The 9,619-nt window shown below is 29.5% G+C and overlaps 1 protein-coding gene across 1 annotated transcript; it reads left to right on the forward strand.

The window, feature by feature from the left end:
* The first annotated feature begins 4,493 nt into the window (after positions 1–4,493).
* On the forward strand, positions 4,494–5,817 carry LOC143620081 (uncharacterized). Its single transcript, XM_077091861.1, has 2 exons — positions 4,494–5,374; positions 5,580–5,817. Exons 1-2 carry the CDS (start codon positions 4,494–4,496, stop codon positions 5,815–5,817), a joined length of 1,119 nt encoding a protein of 372 aa, XP_076947976.1.
* The last annotated feature ends 3,802 nt before the right edge of the window (positions 5,818–9,619 follow it).

Genomic DNA, 9,619 nt, shown 5'->3' on the forward strand with positions numbered 1-9,619 from the left:
CCCGATTTTAAATACGACACCTTTGGGCCCGTTTTGTAGCATGGAAACACCCAAATGATGAAATGAACACAAAACCAGAATAATTATCCCTCAAACTTACCTAAGACTGCAACCCAAAATTATAAACATGCTTTTAAAGTTATGTGTAGACTATTTGAATTTTAGGTGATATTTTACACTACAATACAAATGGCCTTCAGCAACAGATGATGCCATCAGTGTAGCGTTGTGCATCTATAAAGATAGTGTGGTACATATTTACTAACGAATTATACAAGGTCACATACAAATATTCACTTAGCATATTAGTGTTGAGATTTCAGATCTCCTCTGATCACACGTTTCTTTTTACTATAAAAAAAAACTTAACAAAAGGTTTTTATTTAAGTAGCATTTCACAAATTAAGATATGTAATAAAAATATAAATATTTTTCCATATATATTCATTAATGAATCAATTTTAATGCCATTGATAATTCATTATTTGTAGAATCAATCATTTTTCACTATAATTTGTGCAATTAATCTTTTTTGATACTATAGAAGTCTTGTATATATATCCTTTGCTTGTGTATCAGATAAAATACTACAATTTAAGTAAGACTACCAAGATGACATCATCCAAATTTGTTGCTCTTCTGACCATACTGCTAATTGTATCATTTGTTTCAACTAATGCGACTAGCACAGGTAGCGTAGGCCTCAACTTATTACGTATTAAGAAATTGATCATTGATTAATATATGTGTGTATAAATAAATATGTATATATATATATGATTTATTAAATGCGAAGAATACTACAGATTCATTGTACAAAAGCATGTTGCAAAGATGTAGATTGTAATGCATTATGCGAGCAACGAGGAGGTGGGGTTGGTACTGGAATATGTGAACCCGATAAAGCTTGTGGTAGCGGAGAACTATGTTGTTGTGTCTTGTGAAAAAAAACCATGTCACGAATTACATGGATGTTTCGGTTATGATTTTCAAGTATTTTCATAAATCTTTATGAAGATTTTAACTAGGCTCTTAGTTTTATACAAATTAAAATTTAAACATGCCATGTTACAAATGAAAGTTTAATTTTACACACAAAATTGTTATTACTGTGTTTAAATAATATAAATGAATAAGAGTTTTGCTATGATTTATGGTTCACTTATAAAAACACACAATATCAAATCATATAGGGAGTCACCGTTAAAGGTGGGAACTCTCATAAGCTTCTTCTACCATCTTCTGCCTTTTCTTTTCCACAAAACTCTAGAACATCATCTGTACCCATTCGTCAGGTGCAAAAGCCATCTCTGGCATTACACATCATTCTGGTTGTAGGTTGGGAGACATACACGTTTGTCTAAAAAGAAACACAAATATGTTTTAGGTGACTTGTGTTGAACGCGAATCCTAAACCAACAACAGTGACTTAATTGTTCAAGTGTTATAGTTAAGGGCAAAGCCGAAAAACACTTTTCTTTGAAAGTACATCTTTGAATATCTTTACAGCCAGATAAGTATATTTATTATATTTTATTCATATGGTATGGTACAAAGCTTGTTGACATCAACAACATACAATGCATTTATGTTTTTGGTAACTGTCTGGTGTTACTGTTTAATTAGAGGTGCTTAAAAAAATTCGAATCCAAATTCGTATCCGAAATATCAACATCTAAATTATTTGAAAATTCGGATTTTGATTCGGATAGTGATTTTGAAAATATTCGGATATATATCTGAAATATTGTTTTAATTATTAAATATTAAATATTGATTATAAGTTTATGATAATTTTGGATATTTTGAATAATTTTCGGATATTTCAGATAATTTTTTGGATATTTCGGACAGTTTTTTGGATATTCGAAATATTTTTAAAAATAGTTTTTTAATTACTTTTTTCAAAATTCGAATATCCGTTTGGATATCCAAATCTGAAGTTTCAGATATCCAAAATTTTGGATAGGGATAATGAAATTCACTATCCAAAATGTTCGGATATCTGAAACTCGTATACCCGAAACTCCAAATATCCGACTTTGAACTCCCTTTGTTGTGTTTGTTTGGATATATTACCAGTTTGGCTAGGCAGGTCGTCTCTAAATAAAAATTAGCCCTTATATAATTTGTTTTTTCAAAATTTTTGGCTCAATTTAACATAAACAAATTAATTGCTAAAATAGTAGGCCCTATTTTCATAATTTTTTGGTCCAATTAAGCATATACAGACTAATTGTTAAATTACTAGAGAGATATCCACGCAATGTAGTGGAGATTCCATATAGTGATAATCATGTAGCATGTTAATTTTTTTTTAATTTAAAACAATATATAGCATTGTCATACTCAATTAAAGGTAATAAAATGTTTGTTTTTATAGAGTAATTTTTTTTAAAAAAATTATTAACATATGAAAAAATTATGATCATTTAAAAATCGTAAGAAAAAATTGGTTTAACAGTCCTCTATATGTTTAAAATTATTATACAACATGTTTTAAAATTTTAATTACTTAAAATCTTAACTTATCTTCCGATTCTCCTTATATGAATTATGATAAAGGATAAAATACAATAATCTTTTATCGTACATTACGTACGCGACACTTCTAACCGTTGATTTTTAGAAACCCAAAATCACAATTACACTAATCCTCTCGTCGGCAAACTCAGCTCCGTTTCCGAACAAACCCACACCCAATCCTTATGCGAGCTCCGCCTCATCTCCAAAAATGACCCCGAAAGCCGCCCTTTAATCTCCGACGCCGGCGCCAATCCGCTCGCCGGCGACATCAACAAATTGAAATTGAAGCCAATTGATCGGTTAATCTTTGAAATCTATTCAATTAATCATCAATTTGAAGCTTCAATCGATCAATTTTGAGTTCTGGATGATGGGTTTTTGACATTGAACGTTTAAGATTTGAACATATTAGTAGAACGTATTAGCAGAAAGTATTAGGGTTTGAGGTTTTATTTGCAGGTATCATCTAATACTCGTTTGCTAATACGTTTTGGTAAAACGTTTCTCTAATACGTTTCTGTTTGAAAACGTTTGGGATCATCTAATACTCGTTTGCTAATACGTTTTGGTAAAACGTTTTTCTAATACGTTTCTGTTTGAAAACCCCAACAAAATTGCTTTTTACATCATCTCAGTTGAACTAATATGCTCGTCTACACACAGCGAAAATCAAATCGGCGTATGCAATTAAAGAATCTCATAATACGTTCCTTTAAACATAAAACCTTTAAACGTATTATAATTACCTGATTTTGCAGTTTTTGTGGTCTATCGTTGTTAATTTTTTACCTACGTTCCTTGTTCACCTTAGTAATCCGAACGTTTGACGTAGGGTTTGCTTTCGATTGTCGATCGACCTCCATTTTGTATGTAATGGGGGAATTTTGAAGAACAGAGATTTGAGGAATTGAAGAATGGATTTAATCGAGTATACTTGGATGTTCTGGACGGAAATCCCCTTTTGATAACTGGCGTATAGTATCGTATAATTGTATTTAATAATTTAATCGCGTATAATTGTACGTTCTAAATCCTCACGTACTTAATGTACGATAGTGTATTAGCGTATGTTAACCGCCCCCTATGAATTATAATATGGTATTATTAGTTTAATATAATAACACAATATATTTTTATATATGCAATAATATATGATAACCTAGCTATAGAAACCATAAATATGCAAATTAACTATATATTTTTATTCATGTATGTATATTTCGAAAATTATGTTCTTTTTGTTTGAAAAACTACAAAGTACATATTTAATTTGATAAAATGATTTAGAGGTTTTGAAAGTTGTATGTTTTCAGTTTTATTTTGTATATTTGCATGTTTATTTCATTTTCTATAATAGTCATTAAAAAATTGGTATTATATGAAAGGAATTAATGATTATAGTTAAAAAGAGGGTCTTTATTAAAATGTATATTAATTACTCATTTAAAATTAAATTTTTGAATAGTTGATTGAAATGCTTGTTTATTGGATTATTGGAAAATAATTTAACTTAATTAACTATAAACTAAACTTCTAAGGAAATGAACTATTAATTTTAATCTTACTTAAGTGTGAACATAGAAATTTTATACGTGTAGCATTAATATTGCATTTGATTAATTAAATGACTGAAAAGTAAAAAAGGTTATAACTTAATTAGCTATATGTAGGCATTTATTATGCTCATATAATCAAATTCTTCAAATACATCAATAAAAAGTAATAAAATAATTACTATTATAAATACAAAAATATATTTATAATTAATGTTTTGTAAAATATATTTGCCTTTGATTTCAAAAATTTTAACAATTGCGCCACTTTAAAGGTTATTTTCGTCTTTTAAACACAACACCTTAAAGGCTTAAACCCTTAACTTTCCTATATATTTTGGTATAAACATTTTAGTCACACAATACACACACTCACATCCTCAAGTTCACACTCAAATCAAGTTTGTAACTCCAATGGCTGATATCTTTGTATCACCAGACCAACATGCCCTTTTTCTGATGACGATTCCATCGCCGTCGATTTCGAGGGAAGATTACCGTCTATTTTACAAAAAGGACCGATGCTTATTCACCATTTTGATTGTAATTCTCCATCGTGAGGTTGTCCAGTCGATACTCGTGATGGGGTTTTTGATATGGCTCGAAAGAGAGGGGTACACCTCAAAGAATCTTGTTGAAACGATGATAAATTCTTTGACCCCTGATTTAATCGACCGGGTTGCGGATGAGGTCGTGACATGCCTAAAGTTCTTGGAAACAAAAGCCAACAACTTGGGCTTTGAAGGAAGCAGCAGAGGCTTTGACATTTCATTGCTTCAATGCTTTCTTGATCGAAAAGGTATTCGTTTGGAGGATCTTTATCGTGATAGGGTTTTGATTTTCGATGAGGTATCGCGCATGGCGAAAGAGGTTTCCAATAGGGCTTTTGATGACATATTGGAAAGGTTTATTAGGTGTGGTGAGCCTTTGGTGGTTCATACACCACAAGAGGCTAATGTTGGTGGTGGTGTCGGTGGTTTTAGGTATGTCGGTCCGGTTGTCCCCTTTCCTTCTTATGATATTAGCAAATTTGCGGGGTTTCATCATCAGCAGCCGCCGCCAATGGTTACCGATGGAGAGCATCAAGATGCATATCATCAAGCTCTTATTAACTTGGAAGTTTATCTAAGGAAACAAAGGAAGTTGGTTTTGAATCGGTTGTCTGCTCGTAGTCATTCTCCATCAATTGTACGAGATTCGAAAGAGGAGATACCACAGGAAAATCGGACTATCTTTCTAACGTTTTCGAAAGGATACCCGATTTCGGAACTTGAAGTTAGAGAATACTTCACAAGGTATGTTAACTGGAATTTTTTGTATCAGGACTGATATTTTTAGATATTTTTTAAGTTTAAAAATATCAGTCTTAAATGTATTTTTAGGTCCTAAACAACGTACCTTTAAAAAAGGAATCTTTATAACTAAATATATTTAATGTTTATGTTGTTCTTTAATTGTATATGTTTTATGTTGTTTACCCTTTTTTGTTTACATGATCAGAATGTTTGGAGATTTTATTGAGGCGATCTTTATGCAACCGGTTGAACCCGATAACCAACCGCTCTTTGCTCGGATTGTGGCTCGAACTCCGTCCATGGTGAGTGCGGTGGTTGACAGAGACGGTACCGATGGAAAATCGAAATACTACATCAATGGGAAGCATGTTTGGGCTAGAAAATATGTAAAGAGAACACCATCTAAGGACACTAATGAAGGCGTTGAATCACAACAACCTTAGATCATGGTCAATTGACTGTATTCATCTTCAGTTTTGAATTTTTGATGTATCATGCTATTTATATTGAAATTCATTAGAAGTTTACATTGTTGTATAATTCATGTCTAATGGAGTGGATCTTATATTCTATATGCCTTGGTAGCATTTAAGTAGCTTTGGTTAATGTTGCTTAAGTTAAGCACTATTAACTAATACTTACTAGATAAATTTGAAAAAGGTTATGTTCAATATGAATAATGTTGCTTAAGTTAAGCACTATTAACTAATACTTACTAGATAAATTTGAAAAAGGTTATGTTCAATATGAATATCATCTTAAACATTAAAGCTAAGGAAGTTGGTATAAATGTATTTTTATGAGTTTTACATAAAGTGGTATAATACTGAGTCTCAAATTATAAGATGAAGCAAGTACTTTCTTTTAACCAATATAATTCGATTTTTCTTTTCTTAATTATATATATTTTTAATTTACAAAAGAATGAAATTCAGTACAACTTACTTTTCAATTAAATATTAAATAAACAAAATCATGAAATTAAACTTTCTTAAAATAGTATACATTATACATGTCATTAACAAAACCTGAAATATATGTTAGATGAAAATAAAAAAGTTTATATTTAATTTATTTATCTCAAACAAATGTATCTTTTTATCCCTCTCAATTCTTCAAATTTACTGTGTGTAAGCCAAAAACTGAGTTACTCGGTCTCATAACGTAAAAAACAAAAAAAAACACCATCTTAAAAAAACGCATGTGAACTTTCTCATTTGTTTTTTTCTAATTGAATCCTATGTTTTCAATATTTGTTATATTTTAAATTATTGATACAATCCAATGAATCCATTAATCATTTGAGATTTAATAAATAAATTAATTATAACACTTAATTACTAATATATCTTAATTTCATATCTTGTTGATCCGTTCACATTCAAATGACTCAACAAGATAAAGATGTAATTTACTCTATTTTTTTAAATTAAAAATAGGTTCCTTTTCAAATCCATTTGTTAAAAAGATTGTGTAGTTGGTTGTCTTTGTTTTTGGCTCTAACTTCTTGCTAGTTTTGCCTTGTTTTAATGGAAGTTGTCGCTCGGAATATATATATATATATATATAATAAGTATCATTACAGAACTCTTAAATTATTTAAAATCTTAAGAAACTCTTAAAGTCTTAATAACTAACGTTTTTTATAAAAGTTTTTGTTTGTTAATATTATTTTAGTGTAGTTTTATCATTTTTTATATTTATATTTACGACATATATCTGTGTTTATTTTACACATATGTAAATTTGTTATTACATAAATTTTACATATGTGTAAATTTGTGATTTATATATGTCTAATCAATTTTTTTTCAAATATGATAAAATTAGTATCAAATAATATTAATATATAAAAAATACTTGATTGTTGTGAATTTCTAAAAGTTTTTAGCTTCTTTTAAGTTCTGAAATATATATTATTATTGATACATAACTTGATCTTACCACTAAATAAATGTGAATGTATCATATTACAATCACACAAGTGGATCGTTTGTTATAAGCAAACACATAATGTCATTTCCACTTTGAAAGTGAAGGTGATAAGATGGTTAAGATATTAAATAGAAGGTTAGGAATTCAAATCTCAAAATATGCAAATATTTAGTTTAAAAAGTAAAAATAAAAATTACCAAACACGTAATTGAAAAAGTGAGTGTAATAATAGCATCACGTTAATGACCGTCTAAAAGTTACAACGCTTTCCATGGTTTTCCGTGAAAAAATAATAAAAGAATGGATCAAATACATAACCATATTGGTGAGCAATAACCCAATCATTAACCGTATCAAAAATCAATGAAACCGAACTAAATTAACCAAAAACCGATCATAGATTATTCAAGTTTTCATATACTTCTAGTTTTTATACTTCTGTTTCATGTTTTATATCACCATTTCATGTATCTATAACTCCATTATATTCAAATTATATTCAATTCATGTATTTATACATCTATTTCATTTAATTTTAAGCAAAAAAATTTAGCCCAAAATTGGTTTTGATAATTAACCAAACCATACCAAAAACCCAAAAATCAACTAAACAAACTGAACCGATTAACCGAAAACCCGATTAGTTAATTTGATTGAGGCTAAAAACCGAACCAAACCGTGCACACCCTTAATTGACCGTACTTAGATTATTTGTAGTGGTCCATTTAACTAAAGAGATAAAAAGTGAAGTGATTGACGCGCCACTTAAAAAGTGATTGACGCGTCAATGAAAAAGTGATCGATACGTCACTATCGCATAAGCACGGAGCTCTCACTCACAATTTTCAATTTTGGATTTAATGGTTTAACTAATAAATTAAATTAAATCTAATCTAATCTAACTTCTAATAAAAGAAAATAATAAAGATGATGTGGCAATCACACATTCATTCTTGATCTAATCTATCTTCTCATTCATTCTACCTATCTATGAGTTATGGGCAAAACCATTTTGTTAAATGTGTTAAAATTTCTATTCTAATCTTTCATCTCATATTCTCATTCATCCTATCTATCCGTAGGTCATGGGTCAAAATAATTTTGTCAAAAGGGTTATAATTTCCTTTATAATTCTCTATTTCTCATCTTATTTATCCTACATATCCATGGATCATGAGTCAAAACAATTTTGACAAATGGGTTATAATTTATCTTCTAATTTTCTAATCTCTCATCTCATTCATTATAATTATCAATAGGTAATGAGTCAAAACAATTTTAACAAATGTTGTATATTGTTGTAAACTTATAATGGTTCGTCTCATTCTAATGTCTAAATTTAAGATTATAGACTTCTTATTATTTATAGTATATGTTTTATTTTCTTCTTACATTTAATTTTGTTCATTTCTTTCAAAAAATGTACCTTATTTATTTTCATTATTTAACAAATTCATTGTAATACTCGGGTTTAAAAGTTAGTAAAAGATGATGATAATAATAAAAATAAAAATAATAATAACAAGTGTGTGCATGTGATTGGTGAAACACAAGTATGCTCAAGTGCCTTCAATGGCCCTTCATGCCCCAACAAGGTGACTTGTAAATTAACAAGTCAAACATAAACTCCTGTAAATTAATAAGTAAACTTCAAGTTCAGGCGAGCTTGGACTTGGCTTGGCTCTCTATTAATTTTGCTTCTATATAATTGCAAATTATTCTGAATTATACTTGTAAACTTAGTGATTTAAATCATTTAATGGAATTATCTTCATTTCCGTGTTGATATTGCAGTTATGCACTATCAATAACCTAATCCCATTGTTGTGTGCCTTATATGAGGGTTGAATTTGCGAACTCTGTGAACCCAAATCATGTATGCTATTTATAAGAGCCTAGCATACACTAAATTGTATCTTAGAACATAACAAATGAATATATGCTATTACAAGATGGACGGTAGAATCGATGTATGATTGTTGATGATGTTTCATTTAGTTGTAGCAATGAACTTGTTCATTCAATTGGTGAACAATTGATGAAATAATAAGGAGATGGTCGTAGAGACGCTGAAATCTTAATACTTTCTGTAGAATTGGTTGATTAAGTTCATTGGATCGTGAAGAGTCGTCATGTGTGCGATGAGTTTGATTGATAAAATGATGTACGATAACGATATCTGGGAGGTAGAGAAAAGGTTGATAAACATGATCGACTTTAACGTTATGGAAGCACTATTTGTACTATAAATGTAATTTCATAAGAGGTATCTGTCACATTGTCATATTGATCAGTATCTTGACACAAATT

This window comes from Bidens hawaiensis, unplaced genomic scaffold, assembly GCF_021521415.1.
Source record: "Bidens hawaiensis isolate Kalapana, Puna unplaced genomic scaffold, B.hawaiensis_p1.1 tig00002525_1, whole genome shotgun sequence".
In the NCBI taxonomy this organism is placed as follows: domain Eukaryota; kingdom Viridiplantae; phylum Streptophyta; class Magnoliopsida; order Asterales; family Asteraceae; genus Bidens; species Bidens hawaiensis.

Bases quoted from the DNA above. Each gene is read 5' to 3' on its own strand.
- LOC143620081 (XM_077091861.1), top strand. From the start codon at position 4,494: ATGGCTGATATCTTTGTATCACCAGACCAACATGCCCTTTTTCTGATG. The intron at 5,375-5,579 runs GTATGTTAACTG...TTACATGATCAG, and splicing joins GTTAGAGAATACTTCACAAG to AATGTTTGGAGATTTTATTG.